Raw genomic sequence first — 25,447 nt, 5'->3', positions numbered from 1 at the left:
TTCCACAGGTAAACTGGGCTCCTCAGCTACAAGACACCGTGGAGCCACCACAGTATCTCTTTACCTACATGCACGCTTTCACCTACAGAAAATTCTTACACCTCGGAGCAGGCATCCTAGTTCAACCCTGTTTGCATGAGCAAGACTTATAATTTGGCATCTCCTTTTTTTTTAATTTTCTTTTTTAATAAAACACTAATCTCATGGCTTAATATACTTTCAGATAGAAAGCAGAAGAAAAGATTGGTACAAAAAAAAGTCTTCATGTCACGTATGTAAACAGTAACAAATAATGTAAACATCATATTTCCTCTGCTGGGATATCCACGCTTCGTTTTTGTCTCTCCTTATTCATATATTCATTCACTGTAATACCATCAACTCATTCATCTATAATTCTGTAACTGCCCTGTAGGCTATCAAGCATATTTTCTTTCATTGCAATTAGGTATGTACCCTAAATCTCCTTACACCCAGGAAGTGTAATAAAGCATTCATTTAGTAATTTTCATCAAGATTTCACTGGAATTTTTTTTTCATTAAAAACTGTATTCATCATATCAACCACAAATTATTGAAACCCTCTCTGATCAACTGTTGCTGAACAACTAAGGAATCTGTTACGATCATTAACTTAGAAATGCAGGCACTGGAACCTCTCGAGATCTTCAACCCCTTCAATGCCCTTCAACCCCAAAGTACGTTTGAAAAATGTCAGCACATCCTCTTTCTTCTAAGAAATGATACAGCTGCCCCAAATCCATATGATTTCCCCTGGCACCATGTGCATCAAAACATTTTTCTTCCAAAGTGGAGAACTTTCTTTGTTTCTGAATCTCAGCATGTCCTCCACCTTCCAAAGAAACATCTTCTCTGTGCCGAATAAGAATTCTTTTCCACGTCAATCTTCTTACTCTGAAAGCAATTGGAGAAATATGGATCTATCTATGAAATACTATTTTAGAAAATACTATGAAATAGCTGTTATCACAGAAGTCAATACATTCCATTTGTACATATTTCTTGACAGAGAGAATGGTTCCCTGGCTGGTCATAGAAATACTACTCACATGCAAACACTCCCATAAGCAGGAGCTTGTTTCTTTCTATCTCCTCAGGATCCAAAAACCTTAACATTATTCCTCACACAATAATTGATGAAGATGTGGTTTCAATTTCAGTGCTTGCTTCTGCTTTGCCTGTGCTAAGAATTCTTATACTCTCTTAGCTGTTATAATCAAATGACAATGCTCATTTATAGTCTGCACCACCCAGAAGTATAAATGATGGGAGCAGAATAAAACATGAGTGTAAAGCGATCGAACAGCATACATATCTAACATAATTGGGGTACTGCAGTCCATCACTATACAAGTAAAATACAGAGGAAGATAAAACAGAAATAAATGTGCACTGTGCAGTACTAGCAGCTTTGCTGCAACCAACATTACAGCAGATATTCATTGTTGTAAATACATTATGATAAATAAATAGTTTGCAGACCTTAACAGGTTAGAAGGTGGTTGGATTTCACACCTTCTGGCCACATACACATGACAAATGTAATATTCTAACTACTAATGATATGTAAGTACAAAGAAAAACTAACCGTGACCAGAACTCTTCACAACTGCTTTGTAGACCTTCTACACAAACAACACCTGGTTTCCCTGGCATGCAAAACCCCGACAGAGAGAGCTCCTTGGCCCAGTCAATTATATTTTTTCTTTTTTGCTTGTTGTAAATATGATGACTATAGATCCACAATCGAGTGAATGTGATTACATCTGGCTGCGTGGCGTTTGATGTTGCCGATGAGGAAGATGAAAGCTCTTTGTCAATGTAAGCAGCTGCATGGTCTTTAACCCATTCCCTTGCACTCAACATGCAGGGCTCACCACTGCAGTTTTGCATCAAATACATTTTTAGATCAGAGTTCAGGTGAATCTGCTGAGAGCGGCTTAGTAATGATGACCTAAAGAAAAAAAAAAAAAGAAGCAGTTGCAATACGCTTGACATTTAGCATGTTTTCCAAACAGTTTTACATCAAGTTGCCAAAAAAAACAGGCCATATTTAGATAGTATGCACTTGCTATGGATATTTAAGTGATAATAGCAATGAAAAGGTCTTTAGTATTTAGTTGATGTGCTGACTCTTGAATTCATATTTAGTACTACCAATCTGTAAATCAAAATCAAGAAAAAGGCACTTGAAAAGTAAGTGTAGTGGTTGAACTCATTTTCTGTCATATGCAAGGCTACTTATGCATATGTAACAGAAACGTTCCAATAAAAAATAACAGAAGCCTGAGGGTAGCAGCATTTTGACAAAGGAAGAAGACAACCAACTGAGTAACTTTTTACTCCTTTAGTTAAGTGTTAAGCCTTGTCAAAACAGACAACAGTATCTTCTTGAACATCAGATGTCTGAACAGTATTTACATGTAACCCCTCTGTACAGAAGACGGCACTCCTCCATGCTTTTCCCATTTTTCTCACTTATTTGCTGAGGACACCAGAGAAATCATAACCTTGTAGATTTTTCTTCAACATTGTTGTCCATCTGGCTTAATTTGACAGAAAACTATCAAAAAAGGACTGGGTTTTTTCCTATTATAACTGTATTTAAGTAGTACACCACACCTTCTGAACATTTTTACTTAGCTGGACTTTTAATGCCATACCTCACAGTAATTTCTGGTAGAACAGTTGGATATTTAAACGGTAATGCACAGGCCATGGAGAATTCCACCTAAAAACAAAGAAGTGCATGTTCAGTTCAAGCAAGCCCTAAAATCCAACAAAACAAAAATAAAAATAAGAAAGGTTTTTACTATACCATAGAGGCATTAGAGACCTCTGGCCTTACGTTCAGTGTAAACTGAACCTTTGAAGATGGCATCTCTGCAGACTCATTTTCAACGTAGTGTTTTAGTTCTGCTACTGCCAGCTGGTCGGTCACAGCGAACTCTTCCTCATATGGAAACATGCTGGAGAGTAAATCTAATTCTGAAATTTGCATCTCGGCTGCTTCTCGGTTAGTCATTGCTGTTGTTTCCTGAGCGAAGAAGAAATTAGGGAAGAAAAACAGGGCTTGAATATGGGCCACAGTGCATTAGCTACCTCCGTGTAAATCATATTAATCCTTACACCGACGCCCATCAAACGCAGCTCGTCTATGTTCAGCAGCGAGGAGCGTGAGGCCCCTCGGTGGCCTGCGGCGGGACAGCCTGTAGCGACCCGTCACCAAACACATCTCCCCCTCACAGGGCCGCACTCCCAGAGCGCAGCCGCCTCTGCTGCTTTGGCACCCGTAGAGACGGAGGTTGGCGCGCCCGGGGAGCGCCCCTCCGCGCACGGCCGGCCCCGGCCACCCGCACCGAGCGCCCAGCGGCAGCCCCGCGCGGCGGGAGCGGGGCCCGGAGGTGCCTGCGCATGCGCTGACACGTCCCCGTCCCGGTCCCCGCGCCCTTCCCCCGCGCCCGGTGCGCACGGCCCCACAGTGCACCGCGCCGGCGCGCGCATGGCAGGCGGCGGCCGTCGCCCAGCCGCCTGGGAAGGAGGCGGGATTCCCGCGCTGACCCGGGTCGGAGCCATGCGCCGCCAAGTCGTTCACGCTGCGGCACCGGCAGGTGAGGGACGGAAACCCCCGGCCCTGTTGTCCCGCCCCTACCGGTCTCCTTCCGCCGCCCCGGGACTCGCTCCTCCGGCTCTCCGCAGCCCCCGCTCCGGCCGAGACGCCGGCCTCTCTCCGTTGGCCGCGGCGCCTGTCAGTGAGGGCGCGGGAGGCGGGCGCGGGCTAATCGGCAGCGGGCGGGGCGGGGCGGCGCGGCGGCGGGGCCCGGTCCGCGGGACGGGGTGAGTGGCGCGGCAGGGGGTGGCGGGGGGACGAGCCGAGCGCCTCAGCCGGGCTGCGCCCGAGTTCCGGGGCGCACCTGCTGCCCGCCGCCCTGGGGCCGGGGAGCGTGGGGCTGCCCCTGGCGGCGGGCGGGCGGGCGTCCGGCGGAGCCTGTGGGGCAGCGCCGGCCGCGCCGCGGGGCTTCCCCGGTGGGCCTCGGGGCGTCCGGCGCAGGTGCACTTTGGCGCTTTGCAGACCGCTCTGTATTATAATATATATATATGTGTGTGTGTATATATATATATATTAAAAAAATGAAAAAAGCAGGCGTTTCACTGCTTTAGTTGCTGGGGTCTGCGGGGCGTTCCGTGGGAAGGGCTGGTGCGGAGCCTGTCAGGCGAGTCCGGCCGCACACAGCCTGGGTGCCATTGGCAGCTGCACGTGTTCGTCCCGTCCGGCCCTCCTGGCCGGGCAGAGGCAATTCAGAAAGGATTTTAACGGTTTTGAGTTGTTCATTTAAGATCAAACGTCGTAGCTTTTTGTGGGAAATTGTGCTGTAGAGGCAGGTTTTGGGATGAGCTGTTGTTTTTCTGAACAAATGGCATGCAAAGTTGCAAAAGCTGGTAGTTGCGCTCCTGATGAAGTGGCTGCCTACCTGTCGTTCAGCAGCTCGGTAGCGTGCTTCGGAAAGGCTTTTCATACAAAAAGCCTTCAGTGGGTATGGCGCCTAAACTCTTCCCAGCTTAGTTTCTTACTGATTCTCTTGGGCTGGCTTCCTTTTCTTTTGGCTGTGACAGCTCCAAGCAGGCAGCTGTTCTCCATGGCCAGTGTGCTGCTGAGTTCGAGCTAAGAAGTGATTTTGAAAGGACAAATATTACAAGTCACTTTTACTGCAGTGCTAACATGTTTACATAAAGGCTGGACAGCAGGGTTAGGCCGTGCTGCAGAGACTTGATTTTTGAACCCTTCCGGCTTGCATAATTTCATTGTAGAGCATATGTAGATTTTTAAGTTTACCTGATCTTTTTGAATGATCTTTTTTGAGATAAGTGTCAGGGCCTTGTGGGTGCTACAGACTAGAAGCTAGAAGTGTCCTACCTCGGGTGCAATAGCCAGATTCTTGAAGGCAAGTACCTGGATTAGGACTCTGTAGTGGTAGATCTTGGGTCTACAGGCATACCAAATAACAGATCCTGTCTGAAGTATTTGTTTGGTATGTTGGGAAGGCAATCTTAAGTCTCCCCCACTGAAGAAACTGAAAAATCAGAACTCCTATTGTCTGTATATTTTGGAATAATTAGAGTATTTGCATGTGTCAGACTTCATCAGAGATACAAGAATTTGCAGTAAAGAAAACTGAATGAGTGTAATTGCAAATAACTTTGTGAAAGAATTGGTACAGATGCAGTTCTTAACCTAAGTTAAATAAAGTACAAGTTCTAAATGTTTATAGGATTTTTGGTACTTAAGTTTCCTATCTTGTTCTTTTTTGCAATGTTTTTGATTTAAGATTTTAAATCATTTGGGTTTTATAATTCACGCTGTGATCTTACCGTACGCAACACCTAGTTATATGTTAAAGTGTAATCAATATTGTTTTTTTTAAACGCCCAATTGTTACAAGTTAATTCACTTCAAGAAACATTTTGGCCATAGAAGTAATTTATGGGTTAGAAATGAACAAGTAAAACAAAAGCCTACTTTCTAACGTACTATTTTTCTTTGCTAGGACACTGTTCTGTGTAAGAAAAATTCCAGACTACAAATATGGGAAAGAAACGCACCAAAGGCAAAACTGCACAGTCTGATGAGTCTTTGGATACGCTGGGTACGTTTCCTCAAATAAGTCCGTGGTCCTAATGTTTGTTTTAATCTCAAAGGAGGCTTGAAAACTCATTAATATTAAAGGTCTCTATCTGGGGCTAGTCACTGGCTTTGAAATCTCATTTACAAGGTGTGGGTTTGTATAATTGAAACCGAAGTCACCAAGAAACATTAGTGTTGCTACTTTTCTAAGCACGCTAGAAAATAATAATCCTGTCTTGAAAAGTAGGATTATTTTCTTGTTTTTGAGAAACTCTTGACACAGTTCTTTACAGATACACAGATTGTATAAATTTCCTCAGAACGTAAAGTGTTTGTAGAGTCAGCTGCTGAGCTTGTCATGATAGATTTAAGTAGCATTTTCCTAATGAAGATTTTGTTGCAGAAGACTCTTGCTTCACCAAAAAGGTTGTGATTAAAATACTTTTGTGAAAGCATTTGTCTTTACATTAGCAGCTATCTTAGCTGAGGTGTCCAGGGCCAGTACTCTCTACTCATAGTGCTTTTTGGTTAAAACCTCTTTCTCTTCCTCTCCTTCTGTTCATAATAGTTCCTAATCCCAAATAGTTAGTATTATCCTTACAGCTGTACTGGATCGGGTGTCAAAATTTTTTTAACTTGCTTACCCTGGTTATTCTAGTTCTTGTTCTTGCTTGTGCTGTGCAGCATTCTTTTCTACCCCCTTGCCTGTCCTGTCACAGATTATGTCTTGCCCGTCTTTTTTTATTGATCCTGGCTGGGGAAACGAGTTAAGCCATGTTAATTTAGCTGGGAGAGAGCACACTTACAGTTTTAGCCAGGACGCTCAGTGTGATGGCCTGTTATTTTAAAATCAAGTCTACTCTCCTTTCGTTTCCTGGTTGTCCTGGTCTTGTGGTAGCTTCTGTCTGCTATGGCTCCTTAGCTTCCTTTGTTGTCTTTCTGCCCCCCTAACCCCAGAGTCAAGAAGAGTCTGCCGTGACAGTTGCTCATTTTTTCCTTCAGCAAAAAAATCAGTTATGGTGCAGTTGCTGGTGGAATCTCACTTCTTTGGCTAAAAATAGGCTAGCTTACAGTCTGATAAAGCCACAAATGTAAACAAAGACTGATGGTTGTGAATAACTCCAATGTAATAGTAGTAGGCAACATACAAAGGGTTTCTTTAAAAAAGACAATTTAGAAGTTGTAGATGAAGCTTGTTGCTTTTAAAAAAGCTTAAACAATGCATCTAAATATCTGTTTGTTCTTATTGGCTAACATTTTTACTGTGGTAAAATCCTATAATCTTGGACAGAAACAGAACTGTAGGTACAAAACTTTCCACCTGTTTCAGCTTGTGGCAAGAGAAGTTTACAGCCTTAAGACAGCAACCTTGTGTATGGTCCTTAACAAAGAGAGATTCAGAACTGTTATTCTATCTGAGCAATAATAAAACCTCTGTAGCAAAGGACTTAAGACAGTTGAATTAAGTAAATGGCTATGTAATTCTTCTCAATCATAATTTCACAAAAATTGGTATTTTTTTACATGTTAAGTACATACAGCATTTTTTTTATCATGGGTTTGTTTACTCTGTGCTTTTTGACTTTTGAGATAACTCTTTGTAATGTCGCATATTTGACCCGGTATATGCAAATTTAGGCATTTCTTACTGTAAATAGTGAAGAGTTATAGGCTGATGATGCTAAATGTCTTGGAAACCTATACTGAAAAAAAAGGGTGGGGAGGGGGGATTAAAATGATTTACTCATTTTTTTTTTATGTGGAAAAACTTGATTCAGTTTGCATACACATTGTCAGTCGCAGTTTCTCTGTACGTGACTTAGGCTTACGGACAGCTTCTCTTTATGCAAGTGACAGTGTAACTGACAACCTTAAAATTTAATTATCTTTTTTGGGTTTTGTTTTGAACTCCTGGTAGTAGCTCTTAGCAACAGGTGCCTGGTTTTGGTGTAACCATACTTAGCAGTATTTGATTAAATAGCTGGAGTTCACACCAGGCCCAGAAAGTGCAGCTTCAAGTAGGGTACAGTGTTGCAGTGCAAAGTGATAATGATGTAGGTAGGATGACTCTGCCATTCTTTTTTACTGTAGTTTGCTGCATAATTTCACCGAGGCAGCTCAGCTGGAAGCATAACCTCCATAATCTCCACTTTTATAGGCCAGCCAGGTCCTGCCTTGGTGACTGGGAACCGTGGCAGTGGGCTGTGGCTGCTCCCTGCGAGGTGTGGGAATCATAACGCCACAATAATAGAAGCCCACAGCCTGGCACAGTAGGTAGGTTTGTATCCAAAAGTTTTGTCAACTCCTCTGACTAGATGTAGGTTTGAGCAATATTTATTTATTTTTTTCCAGTAACGTAGTAGTTTAGGATGCAGCAACAATATCCCCAGATTGTGAATGGGGTATCAAAGGGTTTCTTTCTGATATGTCTGCTAAATTGTCAATGTTTCTTTGACTCTAGAAAGGCTACCCTAGCTTCTGGATTGCTGCCTGTGTCTTTGACATTTGGATTTGTTGTGATACCTACATCCTTCTTGTGCTTTTTATTTTGTAGAACCTGTGTGCAAGCATATTCGTAAAGGATTGGAGCAAGGTCATCTGAAAAAGGCACTACTGAACGTGGAGTGGCATGTTTGTCAGGACTGCAAGGCAGACAATAAGAGACAAGAGAAATCTGAGGAGGAGGCTGATAGAAGCCCTTCGATATGGTTATGTCTAAAATGTGGCCATAGGGTATATCTTGTTTTGTTGCTAATTTGTCTTAGTATCTTTCAGTGTCTCATGATAATAATAGTGGAACAAGAGAGCTTCTAGTTAAACTTTGGCATTCTTTCTTATTTTAAAGTGATGCTACATACATTATCTTATATATTGTGGTGTGATTACAAAATGTCTACTCTGAATTGCAAAGGAAGTCCTTAGATGCATGGCACAAAGGCATTTAGCAGGCTTATCCTGAGGACTTTTATTTTTCCTAGAAAGTCCAAACTATTTTGCTAAGAAAATAATTTCTGTTTAATGCTCTTAAATAAGATCTTATGCTCACATTAGTTTACTGAACTGAAAACTCTGCATGCTGAAGCAGTTTTTGTTCTTTTTCATTCTTCAAGCTGTTCAAACTGGAAGTTAAATATTAGATATTCAGTCCCCAAGCAACTTTATAGTTATTCTGCACCCAGTAAGTTTCCAAGTTACCTTCCTCTTTGCAGAAGTGTGTGTCTTGGAATAGAGACCCATCCATTCATCCTAATTAGTTTAATGTAATTAAACAGTTTTGATGTTAATACTTTGTTTATACACTGATTTAATGTATGTTTCATTGATAGTCAACTGGATTTTGTGACACTTGGTTATCAACATTGTAGGGCTGTGGCAGAAATTCTCAAGAACAGCATGCTTTAAAGCATTATGCAACGCCAAGATCAGATCCCCATTGTTTGGTTCTCAGTCTGGACAACTGGAGTGTGTGGTGAGTTTGTCAGGCAACAGAGGCTGGGGTATAATTTGTGTTTCCTTTTCTTTTTGAATTCTAGCATTTATATCTAGGTGTATGTAAAGCATTTCCACACACAGAAGTCCCAACAGTCTTTGCTGAGATTTGCTGAATAAATATTACTTTCCTGTAAAAGTCATAACTAGAAAACTTCCATAACTGAAGTTGAAATGAACCAACTAGTAAATGCTCTTGACTTCATATTTTTCTACTTTTGCTAGGTTGGAATACTGACATGCAGAAACAAATATTAATATGTAGCTCTAAATCTTAACTTTCAGCCTTGGGAGAAGCTCCTTTCTGATGCACACTTAGTGACAAACTTTTATTACTTTTATTTTCTCAACATATATCACATCTTAATACAATATGTGTGGTTAAGAAGCACAGCTGTAGAATTAGAAGATGCTACTGGTTCAATCAATACAAGTTCCATCTCCCTGGTAGTATTTCCTTCTCTTAAAAGGAATAGTATGTTACAATAGAAGAGGGAACCTTATTTTTCTAAACTGTGCTATACAGAAATACTGTGTCTGATACAAAGAGGTTTAATTTTGCTTAGTAACCTTTTTTAAAACTTGTTGTTTGTCATTATATTCACTTTATCATTACCATTACCTCTTAACTTGATCATTTTGAGCACTTCTGTGTGTAACAATTAGTATTTTTATTGAACTCTAGAATGGAAATAGACATTATTAATGACGTGTATTACTAATGAACTAGTGAACTTTTGGGTAATGTAAATTAGTGTTAAAATTATTGAAGTTATTTAAAAACTACATTAAGTTTTAGAACTGAGAAAATAAATCAAAGTACTTGCAAATGAGAGGAAGTTGTCTAAGCAAGATGTTTTGCTTCCTTCTAGAATTTCTTGGGTTTACAAACTTGCACAAGTAATTATTCAGATTGATATATTGGGTATAAACTATTGTTATAAATCAAACCTACAGTCAAGAACTGTATTTCACAGTGGGCCTGGTACATAAAAGCAAAAGCAGTTTTGATCAGAATTTATTAATGCTACGAATGTATGAATAAATCTCTCTATGGTGTGCGTGCATATGTGATTGAAATTAGATTTGAATAGTACCTGTAAACAGTTAAAAGAAACATTTTGAAGTTGGAGAGAAAGAGGAAAGGTCTAGTAATTCGTTAAGTTCTGGTGTTTTGGATTTACAACAAGTGCTATTGTCTGCATTTTCAATACTGGTATGGCATAGCAGTTGGATCTACATAGGTTTTTTCTCCACCGGTTAAACAGCTATTGCTGAAAAACCTGTTTTCAATCCATTGATTCCTTCAAGGTTACTCACAAAATTTTTGATGGATGAAAGGTTATGATGTTAAAATTGCCTGTGGAATTAACTGTCATTTGTTACTCCAGGAGTAAGAATACCTATCTTTATAATTAACCAAACAAATGATAAATATGTTATCAGGGATCCAAAAGTTTAGCCAATTTTTTGAATGAGGAATGAAGAAATGTGAAAATTGCAGCTAATTCCAGAGATGCAAGAGATTGAGGAAAGTGCTTTGCTGCGGACTTCTGCTGCTTTTAATATCAGAAAAATAGTCTGACTTATAGTAATCCTAAAGTCTGCTAAATGCATTTGTGCCTAGGAACTGTAACTGGTATGTTTCAAAGTGCAGAAGTACTTGCATTCTTTTCGATACCTTTTGTCACCTCTTCAGAGAGCTGATTGGGCAGAACTACAAAATCGGTATATACAACTCTCCTTTAGCTGAATGTGTCCCAGCAGAATTTTACTCTTACTTGAGCCTTTATCACTGCAGCTTTTATTACAATTTTGTTTAAAACAGATTAGTGGCCTAACCACACAGTATTCTGCTCATAGAGACAAACAAGTTTGTATCAGCACTGGAAGAGCAAATAAAAATGCAGGATTAATGGAGGGCACAGATTTATTTCTTACCCAATTTAAATATAATGAAGTACTTGCTTGGCTACAATACTCAGAATATGGCATAATATAAGTAGTTTCCTTTAGGGCCTGATATCATAATTTCTTGATTTTGGCAAAATTTTCCATGCATTTATATTTATTGTAATAAGGTTTCTAAGCACATCTTTTAAGAGTCTTAATTTATATTTGTAAATGGCTGCCTGCAGTCAGTGAAATAATTTGGTAAAGATTATTTTTTAAACTTTTTATTTTCTTGATCAGAAATAGATTGAACTCTGAGACGTCTAAATTTTAAAATAAATCTTGGAATTTTATAGTTGTGTAATGAATTGTATCAATCCAGCAAATAGTTTAAGATTTTTAAACAACAGAAAAAAAAATGATTAATTGTTTTTATTTTGGGGGGGGGGGGCGGAGACAGGTGCTACATATGTGATAATGAAGTTCCCTATAATACTTCAACCCGGTTGGGGCAGACTGTGGATTATGTTAGAAAACAAGTTTGTATTGATTCATCACGTACAGGTAAGTAATTATAGTATACATACTGTAGATCAGAAAGTCCTTTAAATGTAGGAGAGAGTGTACATTCTGGACTTACAGTACTATATTAGATTTAACTTTTGAAGTACCTTACGGTAAAATAAAAAGCTAATTTCTTCCCTTTTTTTCTTTGTCAGAATTCTGGTAGCATAGGTAACATCCTAGCCTGTGGACCTAATTGGACCAGATTTTGCTCAGTGTCCCCTAAACTTGTTACAGGACAGAAATACAGGAATAGGAGGGAAAAAAATACAATTGTACTATGGCTTTTTTAAAAAATGCGATGTTTGGTTGCTCTGTAAGGAATTGACTGAGTACTTAGAAGTGCTGTGTTTGTTCACGATTGTTTGTTCAGGCTGTCTTGAGATCTGAAGGAAAATTGTCATTGCTAATGATAGTTTGATTATATTTTTTAAAACTATTTTTGTAGGTATTTGTGAATGTGTCAGCTGGAATGACTTAAGTCTCCAGCTGTTGCAGAACATTTCCTAATGGAAGTAGTATATATAAGATGATTTGTCTGCTGGGTCTGTACATTTAGTATAGGTAGCTGCAGTGCATTCAGGATTCTCTAAAACGGCATGTTCACCCTGTAGTCTATCTGCAAAATGTGGTGGTTTAAAAGGAAACAACCCCCAAAAACCCCATGGTTTCCACAATGGCAAAACCATTTTTGTACAAGGCATTTCCACTAGAAAACTTGGAAGAATTGGTATATCAAAATAAATGCTATAAGTTGTAGCTATCAGAAATTCCAAAACCATCCTACACTTGGGTGAAATCATAGCCCCGTAGGGAAATAGATCACAACCATCCAGTAATGCCACGTGGCTGTGTCTGAATATTTGCTCAAGAAACAGCTGAGGTTTTCCCACAGGGACTAGAATCTTCAAGAGGTTTTGGTCAGTCTTTCCCAGATACATTGTTTCTCTACATCTAATATTTGAACTTTGGATTTGTTGCCAGCATTTTCTCAGGTTTGAACTGGAGAACAGATGAATAACTGGGTGTCAGTATCAGGTGTTCCATCTATTGTTGTCCACCTGTCTGTTTCTTGTCCATCTGTGAAGACTGTATTATCTCTTCCTTGTTTTCTCTGAGCTGGTGTTACTTTATTTTAAAGTTAATCTTGGCTCATATCCTATTATCAGAAACCTAATCAATAGCAGACTGCCAAACTGGCAGAACCAGTGTGGGGGGTGTTCTGAAAGTTACCTGGAATTCCCTTATGGTTTTATTAAACAGGTCATTGACATTTTGAGCTCTGCACCAAAGTAATTTTGGGGAAAATGTCTTTAGTGTGTCCTGAAGAATATAAATATTCCAGTTTCATCTGTTTAGGTTCATGAAGTGAACATGAGAATGCTTTGACAGTGGGAGGGCTCTGCATTTCATTTCAGACAATAGTGCCATGTCTAAAGGGATTTTATTTCAGATGTCATCTTGTTAGATGTTGTATAAAGCCTAACATTGGCGATTTTGCAACAGGAATAAAATTTCAGATAACACATGCAGAGTTTCAGAGATTGTTGGCATGAACGGCTTGTGGGCAGAGTGGCATGTTTAAATTGCGTGCTGATCTGAAGTGGCATTTCAGGGGTTCCTTGATTATTTTTTTTGTTCGCTTTGTTGAATTTTTAACTCCTGTTACCTAGACAGTTTAAAAACCTAAACCAGTAGTGTTACATTTATACAATTACAGAATTAGTTATCGTATGTTTAAGTTTTAAACACTGTGGATTGCTGCTGTTTGTAATTACTTTTTTCTAGCCCATTCCCTGTTAGTGGGTTAATATGTGGTATGTTTTTTTTATTATTTCAGTAGAAAAACAACAAGAGAACAAAGGATTTGAAAATAAAAAAGTAGAAAAAGACAGCAAAAATGAACAAGAAAAAGAAGTCTCACTTAAAGAAGAGAATTCTCATTCAAGTACTAACGCAGAAGTGGCTGTGAAAGGACTTAGTAACTTGGGGAATACGTGTTTCTTTAATGCAGTGATGCAGGTATGGTAGTTATTGCTCTTAAAAGCAACTTTTGACTAGGAAAAAAAAACCCCAAAAAACCTAGCCCACAACAGCCCTGCCCCCAGTATTTTACAATGACAATTAGAATGTGATTTTTATCTGCCAAGAATGATGCGTTCATTATAAAAATAGCATATTGACCCAGAGAAATATGAAGAAATGGAGCTGCAGGTTCAGACTTGCTTCAGGGGAGAATACAGTAAACTGCCTTGTCTTTCGGGCACAGCATCTTTCACTGATGGAGATAAAGCATGCCAACTTCCTAATTTAGTAATAAAATACTGTGGCACATCACCCTTGCTGACCTCTTAGACTGTAAGAGATTAATACCCAAAGACCATGGGTGTTCACTGAAACAAAAATGTCTCGGCATCAGGAAATCAACTGAAAAGTAAATGTTAACAGGATGAGCATGTTGTATTGCTGTCTTTAGTGTCTTGCTCGGCTAGGAAGTGTTTGGATAGAATAAACTTGCTCTTTCTTGTGTATTTGTTGTGGTTTAACCCCGGTGGGTTTAATCCCAGCAGGCAACTAAGTACCATGCAGCCCCTTGCTTCACTAAGAAAATTATTCCAGCCAAAACCAGGACAGTATTAAAGCTCATATGTAATCTTGTGCTGATTGGCTCTTGCTACTGAAGCTTTACTCAAACAAAATTCCCACTGTAGTTGCAAGTTTTAGTAAACTGCTTAATTTGATTTTTGTTTCTAAAACAAGCAGATACGCACACTGCGTTTTACCTTTTGATTTTGGAATCAGACACTAGTAAATAGACCATCAAAAGATCGTAGAAGAATATAATAATAATAAAAAAAAGACATAGTAAGAAGAAAAGAACATAGAAGAATAGTACATTTAGGGTTTCTGCTATCTAAGGTAATACATATAGAGGACACTTGGAAGTCCCGTTAGCTGTACAGAATGTACTTTTAACTGCCAAACACTATTAGAATTTCCAGAGGGGTAGCTACCATTCTAATTCTGCGGGAAAAATAAATTGCTGTAATCTGGTTGCTACAAATTCCATGACTAGTGGAGCTCAGCTGCCCTTCCTCTTGTTGCCAAGGTACCAATCTTTTTCTTTCTTTTGTGTTCTTCAGAATTTATCCCAAACTCCAGTCCTGAGGGAGCTGCTTAAAGAAGCTAAAATGCCTGGCACAACAGTTAAAATAGAGTCACCTGAGTTATCCATGGTATATATATGCTTCAAATTCCATAGTGTTTCTCCCCACCCTTCCAGTCTGTTAAAGAAACAAGCAATGTTCATCTCTGGATTTTAAAGCTCTCAGCTAAATACTAACAAGATTAAGATGTAAAATCAGTGGGAACTTCACCATTGACTTCCATAAAACTGCTTCTGAAGTCAGCAGAGGTCTTTCTTTCAAAGTGAAGAGCCGTGATTCAATACTCTGTTAGTTGTCATCAAAGGAGTATTTACATTATGATTAAGTGGTTTAAAGGATGAAAATGTGTAACACTTGCTATAGTGTCACTTTTCTAAATGCACAATAGGAAACTAGAGAATGTCTGCTATGCTAACTTAAATAACACTTCTCGTCACAGTTGGGGTTTTGGATGGGAAAGAAGGGTTGTGTGTTTTAAGAAATTGTATTTTTTTTTCCTAATAAAAGGGAGAAATAATGGAGTTGCAACTAAGCAATATATAATTAATGATTCTTAGCCCAGTATTTTGGTATCATCTCATGAGAAACCACATGTTGATTTTTTTGTCAGGTTAATTTACTGCCATTTTTAGAATTTTATGTGTTCTGTTTTATAATAATGTTTTCAAGAACTGAAGTGTTTAGACAAGGTAAAAGTTTCTCCAGAAGGTTCCATCACCAAATTAAAGCAAAACAACTTTGTTGCTTTTGTTTAAAACAGGAACCTCAGCTGATAAAACTAGATCAGCCAGGTCCTTTGACATTAGCCATGTATCAGTTCCTGACAGAAATGCAAGAGACAAAAAAAGGGGTAGTCACTCCTAAGGAACTTTTTGCTCAGGTTTGTAAAAAGTGAGTATCTGTACAATTGCATGTCATAGTGAGTATGAAAAAAGTTTTTTAGTTGCTTAAAAAGGTCAGTTTTCTTCCTTTATTTTTTCTTGAGCTCACATCACAGCATATATAATCTGTGTAATACTTAACAAGTTTTGAAAGAATAGGATTAAGAGCAAAATATAAATGAACAGAAGTAGAATGAAAGATAGTCAGTGACCTATTCTGATTAGCTGGCTTTGTATTTTTAGAAAATACCATATGTAGACATTTGTTGCTTTTATATACAGACATGTTTGAGACTTTGTCTTTTTGTGTCTGGTATGAATTGTTTTTACTTTGTCTTATCTTTTAAGTTCAGTTACACTTTACAATTACTGTTTCATTTAACAGAGCAACACGATTTAAAGGTTATCAGCAGCAAGACAGTCATGAATTGCTTCGTTACTTGCTTGATGGAATGAGAGCAGAAGAAATCCAAGTGAGTGCCAGTTTCAGTTGTGCATGCCCACCTTTGTCATATCCCAGACCAAGACTTTTTCCTCTGCTGAGGGGAGAAAGAACTTTCTGAGTCAACCTCTGTAGTGTGATTTGTGCTGCCCATAGCATGCACTTGAAGCACATTAGCAACAGAGCTATAGAACTGAATAGCCTTTAAGCAGTGGACTTGTGAAGGAGCAGCCATGGGTATTGCTATTTTCATTTAACAAAACTATCCAAGGAATGAAGTTTGCTTGTGGCCTGTATCTCTTACATATATTGCACACATTGTTCAGGTTTCTGAGGTGATGGTGCTTTCTGCCTTTTTGGGAAGCAATGTACTGGTTACTCTCTATGCTCTTCTAATAAAATCTAATAGAAAGTTCGGTTTTGGTTGTTTTAAAGGTCTTCAATTAATTCAACATTTCTAATATAAATGTCCGTTGTTCTGCAGAAATAAATTGACTTGTCCAAAATTTCTACTGAAAAAGTGGGTTTGGAGTACGTGTAGTCACCCTAAAGAATGTCCTTTTGTCTTAATTTCTGAAATGCCTGAAAGTTCACTTGTGGAAATGCCATCTTTTTCCTTTTTTTTTTTTTTTTTTTTTGCCAGTTTTAATTGGGGAAAGCATTTAATCCTTAGACTAGTTTTTCTTACATACTATTTGCATCATGGTTGCAAGCTTGTTTCTCAGTTGGTTATTTGTTTAATATTTGCAGGAGCTATTTTGTGTCTGCAGGCATTTGTGGTTTTTTGTATTGATGCTCTTAATTGGAGAAGATTAAACTTCATCTGACAGACTTTTGTGACATGAACTAGTTAAATGAATTAGTTTAGGAAATTTTACAGTGTATTTGTTTTGAAAATTTCAGCAAGTAAGTGTTGGAATACTGAAGGCAGTGACTGACTCTAACAAACAAAATGAAGAAGAACTTAAAAAAAAAATTAAAGGTAAGATACCTGTTACTGATGTTCTGATAATTTAAAATCTTCTGTTTCATTGAAGTACACAAAGTAACATTAATAGTGTCAGCTAAAAGATACGTGTTTAATTGTACAACTTTATGCCATGCCCTGAGTATGTATGTATCTAGAATATAAGGCTCAATAGTGCTGGTCTATTTTTTTTAAATGTCTCACTGATTCTGGTGTTCTTTCCTTCTTAACAGTGTAAGAGAGAATTGATTTGATAGACATTATAGATTAAAATATGTTTGGGTAGGGTTTAATCATTTAAATATTATGTAAGAAATTAAAATATTAGCACATAAGGGTAATGATTTATTCAGTCCTAGCAGTCCATTGTTAATAAAAATTATTCTGTACACTGTTCAGGTTTTTTTAACTTTTCAGATTAGAAGATGAAGAGCAAGTTTAAATTCAGACTGTGCACTACACTGAAAATACAACTTGAGGAAATTGCTTTTGTATGTAAGGCACCTATACAGGCAAAAGTTGGTGCTTGTTTTTTAGCTTCAGACAGTTAAGTCCTGAAAGAAAAACAGGCACATTTACTGGGATGCAGTACTTCTGAGAAAACAGGAAAATGTGTTTGAGTTGAGAAGGTGGTAAAGGTGTTGGTTCAGTCAAGCTGTCTTCTGCAAATGTGATTTTGCCCCCATTTCTTTGATATATGAAAGAATTTTAATTTAAGAATCTTGCAGTACTTGCTGAGGATACTAGAACAGGTCAACACATTCCAGCGTACATCTTGCATACTGTATTATCTTTGTTTTTTATTTGGTATGCCATAACTAAATTGGTTGCCAGTATATTATATATCATATCATTAACTTTACTATATACTTTGTCAATTCTCAGAATATGAAAAGAAAAGGGGAATACAAAGTTTTGTGGATCGAATATTTGGTGGCGAATTAACCAGTACAATTATGTGCGAAGAATGCAGAACCGTAAGTAAACTGCCTGCTTTGAACAGCCTAGAGTATAATTTTATGTAATCTGCAGAAGAACCCCAAAGTAACTACATGTAGAAATCAATTAAAAATTGGCAAGGTTTGCTTCAGTTAATACACTAAGAGTTGACTAGCTGCATGCTTTTCAGAGGGGCATGGTTTGGCTGGAATCTTTCTTCCCCTTATGTTATAAAGCTAATCTTTTAGTTCCTTTTAGAAGCCTTCCAGAAAAAGAGGTCAGCAACAGCAAACTGCCTCTGCCAGAAGAATTCACTCAGACTCCCAGTAAACGCCTTCCATTGGTGGAAACTAGAGTGAACTAATTGTTCTTCTACCAGCAGTATGCTGCCAGGGGGCCTTTGCTTTTTCATTAGATGATTAGCCTTTCCCTTTCCCACACTGGAATGACCGTGGGTTTGCCAGGGGAGTAGTTAAGCAAGAAAGCACTACTGGGATAATGCATACTGATAATGAAGTAATTAAGGGCATTATTAGTGAGTGGGCTAGACAAATATCATGACAGATTACAGATATCATAGTCCCTAAGCTGGGTTCTCACGTTCCTGGGCCACTAGAAAACTGAAATTTGTGAAAGTATTTCTTGTTTGTTTCTGTGGTAATGACAGTTAGATTTTGGTGATGGATAGCTGTTTGTGAAGGTAGATTAGCTGTGTTTTACCTTTGTATGCACAAGTGAAAGCATACGTTGAAGGCAAGCAAGCCCCTACATGCAAATAAGCCTATTGACAGCAAGTTAGCCACTTCTAAGCAAAATTAAGTTGGACTTCTGAATATTCATTTGAAGGTATCCTTGGTCCATGAATCTTTCCTTGATTTGTCGCTTCCCATACTAGATGATCAGGTAAGAAATTGTATGTGCTTGCTTTTTGGCTTTGTTTTTGTTTGATTATATGAAAACACCTTTATTATATAATCATTAGGGAATTCATTTATACATCTTTCATATGTCTCTTTTGAGAGCTAAAATTACAGATTTTCCCAGAAAGAGAGAGAATAATATTTTCCTGAGAGTCATTTCTGTAAGTTGTGGCTCATAAATAGTCTCTGGAAAATCACTGATAGTCTGTTGGTGATCTTGCTGCTTTGTCCATTAATGTTTCCAACCTGGAGATTGGCTTAGGGAAATGAGTATGTTGCAGTGTTGTGTCACTATTACAGAAGGCTGAGTTGCAAAGAGCAACGCTTCCCGAGTCATCTTCACTGTTGTAAAAATGAAGGAAATTGCATGACAGTAATGGGTGCCTAGTAGTTGCTTGAATACTTTTTGTTTGTTTGTGGTTTTTTCATCCATTTTTCTGCACTGAGTGCAAGAATACTTCTCATGATATTCATGTTATTGAATAAAGGTAAACATTGGTAGAATGGTATGTGAATACTTGATTGATCTCTAGCACTCAAAATACTTGGTTTGCTTTGTGTTTCTTACTGATAATCTGTAATATTTCAGATTTGTTATGTTGCACTGCTCACGTAAAAGCTAATGAGTAAATACTGAAGTGAAACCCCCCCATCTAAAGGGATCATATGTCTTCTGCAACAAACAAATTTTATTTTAGCAGAAAGAAACAATTTCTGTGGCAGGCAGTTCAACTGAAAATGTCTCTGCTTGTGTAAAATGTTACTCTTCAGTGCATTTAGTAAGATGTACATCTGTTAGAGCTAAAGGTAATATTGCCCATTTACAGGTTCAGAATTTGGCCCTCCATAGCCTTATTTTTTTTTTTATACTGTTTGATTCTGCAAATCATTGTTTCACATGGACTCCCTCCAGAGTGAGACATCTCTTTCGTAATGATTAGGGTGAAATAAATGAGTTGTGTGTTATAGTCATTGCAATGTTTCATTTGAGCTGAAAAGTCAAATAAAATCTCATCCTTGTGGATTTCTTTGGAACACTGTCTTGTGATTTGGGACAATAACATCTCTACTGCTGTTGTTGTTTTGTGGCTTTTGTTTTTTGTAGAAAGTAAAAATTACAAATGAGAGAAATCTTAAAAAACCCAAAGACAATAAATCTGAAGATGAAGAGAATAAAAATAATGACTGTTATCTTAAGCAGAGAGATGAGCCCCCTGGTACAAGTAAGCACCTTCAGAAAAAAGCGAAGAAACAGGCCAAAAAACAAGCCAAGGTTGGTCTTGTTAAGTATTTCACTTTTATTAATAAAGTGCTTGCAACTTCTGGTAAAAGCAATTCTTTTTGCTTCCTCGGTTTAGATGATGGAGGAGACAGCTTAGAATTTCTCCTCACTCAAATGCACAATGGAAAAGACAGATTGTATCTACGTATTTGCTATTAAGGAGTTACGTGTTCTGTTAAGAGTTGCTGCGCTAGGAATAAGCTGATATCCAGAGGAACATGGAATTTACATTGCCTGCCTGAAGTAGCATTAATTTGAATCAGACAGCCGTTCTCCAGTCATTGATTGCAAGAATATTCATAAAACTTTAGAATACAGATGTAAAAAAGAATTGGGAAGATATAAAGGGAATCATTAGTTGTATTTGAAGATACTGTGTAACAAGGAGCAGTGGGAACTATTGCCAAGTGAGGATAAATTCGGTATTGGTTGAATTGATCACCTCTGATCATTAAATCATAGATTATTCTCCCCCCCTTCCACCCTTTGTATCTGTGGCATGCTACAAAAATTTTGCTAAACAAGTAGTAAGAAATGCTAAATATAATTTAAACTTCCTCTGGGTTTTGTGTTCTTGTTTATTATGTATTCCAATTTGCAGAGCCAGCGCCGCCAGCAAAAACTTCAAGGAAAGGTGCTTCACTTCACAGATATCTGTGCAACTGAACAGTCAGAAAAAGATGTTGAGTATAACCAAGAATCAGAGGTGGAAATTAACTCTGAAACTTGTGATATGAAGCAAGAAGAGGAATGGTCAGATTATTGCAAAGATCACTGCTTAACTCAAAAAGATTTGAGTATACAGGGAGATAATACAGAAGTTCAGAGCATGCATGAAAATACAGGAAAGACAGAACAAGGATGTGTAGAAAAGGAGTTTTTCATGGATCTCCCTATGGAAGGCTCAGATTCACCTGTAAAGGTTGTCAATGGCCTTGACAACCTGTCTCTGAAAGACGAGGATGATGAAAATGAAGATGAGGAAGAGCTTGCTACTGACTTCTCAAAACTACACTTGGGTGCCAGCGCTGAATCTGATACAAGTACCTTAGATGACCTTCAAACTGTTCCCGTCAAGACATGTGAAGTATCGACTGAAGATCCAGAAACAGCGTTTTGTACTCTTGCGAACAGGGAAGATCTGAACCCAGAAGAAGGTTCAATCCATCACTGTTTGTATCAGTTTACCCGTAATGAAAAACTTACTGAGACCAATAAACTACTCTGTGATGTATGTACACAAAGACATTATGGACCAAAGAAGAACACAAAAAGTATGACAAATTATCTTTTAAAAGAAAATTTTAAATATGTCTTTATCTGCTGCTTGGGTGGGTTAAGCGGGGGAGTGTCCCTAAAGTGGTATTTTTGTAACTTTAACTTGGATCGGTTGAACAAGCATTCAGTGGGTGGGTTGTCAGAACTTTTCACACAGATTAGTACAAGCAACTGAGCAGAACAGCAGGCTCACAAGCCTGGCTACACAGTACCGCAGGACTGAAGAAGAACAATGAGCAAGGAGGAGTGGGTTTGGGGGAGGGAAAGGGCATTTCAATCTAAAAATATATTATCTGGATGAATGTAGTCAGTAGCTATTTAGTGACTTCGCTGTTCTTTCCTTAAATGTGAAAATTCTGCTGTGACAGTCATAGGGAAATCATGTCTGTGTTTGCTCAAAAGGCCAAGAAAAGCCACTTGCGATTTCTGGTTGAGTTGTGGAGACTGAGCAAGAATTCATCCTGCTTGTGCTGACACCACTCATACGTGGTGTGAGCGGTTACTTCTGTGATAAGGGGTCTGCAGATGGCAGTTCTTGTACAGTTCATCATGTTAAAGGGGAACGTTCAGTTTCACAGTTGTAGTGGATGACGTTGTGACAGTCTAAATAGTGAAAATAAAGACATTCTTGCTGTAACATTTGTTCACGTGTTACTCATTGTTTTTTTTCTTTTCTCCAGGTGAAAAGAAGTACATTTATACTAATGCCAAAAAGCAGATGCTAATCTCTCTTGCTCCTCCAATTTTAACTCTTCACTTAAAGAGGTTTCAACAGGTAAGTGGCAGGCTGATACTGCAAAAATGTGTATGTATATATTATCAGTTTAACATGTATATATGCACATAGTGCTAGCTTAACTTAAAACTAATGTTGGCGTATTTTCATTTCCTATAAGGCTGGTTTGTTTTGGTTGGGTTTTTTTTTCCCCAAGGTTTGAAAGGCATTGGTGTGCAGCATTGGTTTTTTTGGTCTTTGAAGAGTTGGGGGTGTATTTTCCTGAAATAATATCCATTAGTTATCTGGAAAAACACTGTTTTGTGAGTTTATTTGCATTATATTCCCTCATTATTCTTATTGTTTACTTTATCAAGCAATATCTTAGCATTAATTCTTTCCTGCTACTATAGTAGTTCATGGACTCTTACATTTCAGTACAGATAGAATCGGATCCCTTACTAAATGAATGTAACAAATGGGTCTGAGGAATTGGAAAAAAGAGGATTCTGAGCCTTACTGCGTGTGTGTGTGTGTGAATGGAAAGCAGTGCTATTTAAATCTTACTTATAAAATCCAAAGTAAAGTGGCTTTACCTTTTTTCTAAATTGTAAGAAAATTTTTATTTTAGGGCTTTAGTTTTCCAAGAAAGAAAGAGGAAAGAGTATCACCCTTCTAACTCTAAAGCTATTCAGTATTTTGGTCAAAATACTTGAAAAATAAGGGGTGTGTCTTTAGGTGAAAAACAGTTTCACAGAGAAAATGGAAGTGTTCCAAGAGACTGTAAAATGATTAAGAAAATAATATTTGTCATCTTTTGTTTTTCCAGTTTGATGCTAGAAGATTATTTGAATAAGGTGGGAGTAGAAGTTACGTCAGTTTTGATGATACAAAAACAAAATTAGATCCTCAGGCATATTATGTATGTGATACGTACGTATCAGTATCTGAGAAACGAGAGATAGTTACATAAGTAAAGTAGAACTGATTCTTTTTCCACTTCTGCTGTTACGTTAAGTTACCCTATGAGTGACTTAAAGAGCCTTGTTAACTTGTGCTGCGGTGCAGCATGTTGGGGCAAGGGAGTGATGCTGGAAAACCTTGGGCATTGGAGGGGAAAAACCCCCGAACAACCCAATGTTGCTTTTTCCCTGATTTTGTTTAATGTAAAACTAATTCTGCATTGTTGAAGCTTTAACCTGAAGTATTTAGTAACTCAGCATGGTTTTGATATGTGCATTTTAACATTATGGGGTTTTCCTCTACTTTGTCTGTTTAAGGCTGGATTTAATCTACAGAAGGTTAACAGGCACATCAAGTTTCCAGAAGTGATAGACTTGGCTCCTTTCTGTACAGCTAAATGTAAAGTAAGTGGGAAAACAATCGGGTTCTTCTTCCCCATGTTCTAATGTGTTTTCACAATGAAGCTGCTTAGCAGAATCTTTGTAGAATGCTTGTCAAGCTCCAGTTGTTTTGTGTAACTTGCAAGTGCTGTAGTGCTTGCATGAATCTGTAATGATGGGCCTCCCTGTCATCAGCATGCAAGTCAAAGTGAAGAGTTTACATTCCAGCTGTGTTTAAAACCCAGTACCTGACTGACATACCTAAACTTTTGCTTTTATAGAATGTGGCTGAAGGGAATACAAAAGTACTGTACTCTCTCTATGGAGTTGTTGAACACAGTGGAACAATGAGGTCTGGGCACTACACTGCGTATGCCAAAATGAGAAATATGAACAACCATCTCTCTGACCTTGTCCTTCGAGGACAGTCTCCTGAAGGTGAATAAGAGGAAGTGTTTTACAAATTATTTCTTGCTGCAGAACAGTAATGGGATGGGTTGTTCCAATTCTTTGTAATGACTTTTACTCCTAAATTCTTCCTTTCACAGCTTTAGAAACGGAACCAGTAAAAGGGCAGTGGTTCCACATCAGTGATACCCATGTACAAGCTGTGTCTGCATCGAAAGTGCTGAGCTCACAAGCCTATCTGCTGTTCTATGAGCGACTCCTGTAACTCATCTGAGAAGCCTTCTTGTATGTCCAGCAGTCTTCAGGTGCTCTGAAAGGCGGCAGACGCAAATCACACTGTTAACATGTTGGAGCTACTGTACCCAGCTGCAGGAATATACTTCATGCTTCTTAGACACACTGACAAGTGGATAACTTATACTTTTTCCAGTGTTTTCACTACTTCTAAATAAATGTTTTTTCAAAACTACAGCTCTGAGCTTCTATCGAGTAATTTGTGCACTGGCACAGGTAAGCAATGATTACTTTTAGTTTCCTGCAGGTGCTGTACATCTTCAGCAGCAGCTGTTTTGCTTTAAAGGGACCAGCTAGAACTTTGAACTGTAGTTATCTCAGCTATCAGCTTTTCCTTGTGTATTTTAAAATGGCTTAGAGCTGAGACAAATTCAGTATCAGCTCACCTTCCACTGCTGGTTTACATCCAGTAGAGGACCCCTCAGTTTGCAAACTCCCCAGCAATCCTTTTGTAGGGAAACCTCAGATGGGTATTTTGGTAAGGCTGGGAGCTCGGTGCTCTCTACCTTTTGCTACAGGCACTCCAGTGTAGCCTTTCCGCACTAGACGGGTAAGAAAACCAGTTAGTCCTGCAGTGACTTCTAACTTTAAAGTTCTCTACAGGCTCGGCTTCACATGGGGTTTCACAGAAATAAAACCTTGGGTCCTCCATGCTTGAGCAGCAGCTGCTTACATTCAGTGCATTTTTCACAACAACCTTACCAAGAAAAGGGGCAGTCTTGCATGTTCTTGTGACCCTTACCAGCAGCAGCAGCACTTGTGCAGCTGACGATATCAGTATGCCAATCCTTCTGAAAACTTGCTGAGTTTATTTTTCAGCCACACCAGCAACTGACTATAAAGCGAGCATCAGCGTAGCTGTCGTACGGCAGCCTTATTTAGGCATAAGATAGTTCGACTTGATTTAGCCTTCCACTCCCTTCTGGCTGTGAAACGGAGTAGCACTGACAAGACTAATAAAAGGATTAATTATTGAAGTGGCTTCAATTTCAAGTGCAGTTCTCCTTCCAAGCTACTCTGAGACATACAAGCTGTTTAATTTCCAAGAAGAATCTAACCAAGAGGCTTCAGCTGAAAGATTCCAGCACTGCATCATGCTGGCTGTTGCTGCTCAGCATTTATTTTTAAGGCCCTTAGAACGGGACGCAGTTCACTGCTGTCAGGCTGCCATTTTGAGAGCACGGAGATTTCAGAGGGCGAGGATGAAATAGAGCAGGGCTC

At 38.6% G+C, this 25,447-nt stretch overlaps 2 protein-coding genes across 8 annotated transcripts; one reads left to right on the top strand and one right to left on the bottom strand.

The window, feature by feature from the left end:
• Positions 1–174: 174 nt before the first annotated feature.
• RWDD2B (RWD domain containing 2B) lies at positions 175–3,756 on the bottom strand. 2 transcript variants are annotated; one of them, XM_037377689.1, is made up of 5 exons: positions 3,674–3,756; positions 2,840–3,058; positions 2,685–2,752; positions 1,610–1,975; positions 175–915 (listed from the first exon to the last, which is right to left on the bottom strand). In XM_037377689.1, exons 2-5 carry the CDS (start codon positions 3,044–3,046, stop codon positions 678–680), a joined length of 879 nt encoding a protein of 292 aa, XP_037233586.1. In that variant the 5' UTR covers positions 3,047–3,058; positions 3,674–3,756; the 3' UTR covers positions 175–677. The 2 variants fall into 2 exon arrangements, with proteins under 2 accessions (XP_037233586.1, XP_037233585.1); XM_037377688.1 differs by lacking the exon at positions 3,674–3,756 and adding an exon at positions 3,151–3,391.
• Positions 3,513–24,403, top strand: USP16 (ubiquitin specific peptidase 16). Of its 6 annotated transcripts, none has more exons than XM_037377684.1 (18): positions 3,515–3,632; positions 5,568–5,666; positions 8,199–8,377; positions 9,010–9,113; positions 11,487–11,590; positions 13,434–13,612; positions 14,734–14,826; positions 15,518–15,648; positions 16,024–16,111; positions 16,984–17,062; positions 17,933–18,024; positions 18,833–18,889; positions 20,012–20,179; positions 20,790–21,462; positions 22,147–22,241; positions 23,462–23,548; positions 23,806–23,962; positions 24,073–24,403. In XM_037377684.1, the coding sequence occupies exons 2-18, from the start codon at positions 5,606–5,608 to the stop codon at positions 24,195–24,197; spliced, it is 2,472 nt and encodes an 823-aa protein (XP_037233581.1). In that variant the 5' UTR covers positions 3,515–3,632; positions 5,568–5,605; the 3' UTR covers positions 24,198–24,403. The 6 variants fall into 6 exon arrangements, with proteins under 6 accessions (XP_037233583.1, XP_037233581.1, XP_037233578.1 ...); XM_037377681.1 differs by having other exon boundaries at positions 13,431–13,612; XM_037377683.1 differs by lacking the exon at positions 3,515–3,632 and adding an exon at positions 3,699–3,769 and having other exon boundaries at positions 13,431–13,612.
• The last annotated feature ends 1,044 nt before the right edge of the window (positions 24,404–25,447 follow it).

Source organism: Falco rusticolus, chromosome 2, assembly GCF_015220075.1.
Source record: "Falco rusticolus isolate bFalRus1 chromosome 2, bFalRus1.pri, whole genome shotgun sequence".
Classification (NCBI taxonomy): domain Eukaryota; kingdom Metazoa; phylum Chordata; class Aves; order Falconiformes; family Falconidae; genus Falco; species Falco rusticolus.
Note: the sequence above shows the minus strand (reverse complement) of the source record. Positions and strands in the feature narration are given on the sequence as shown.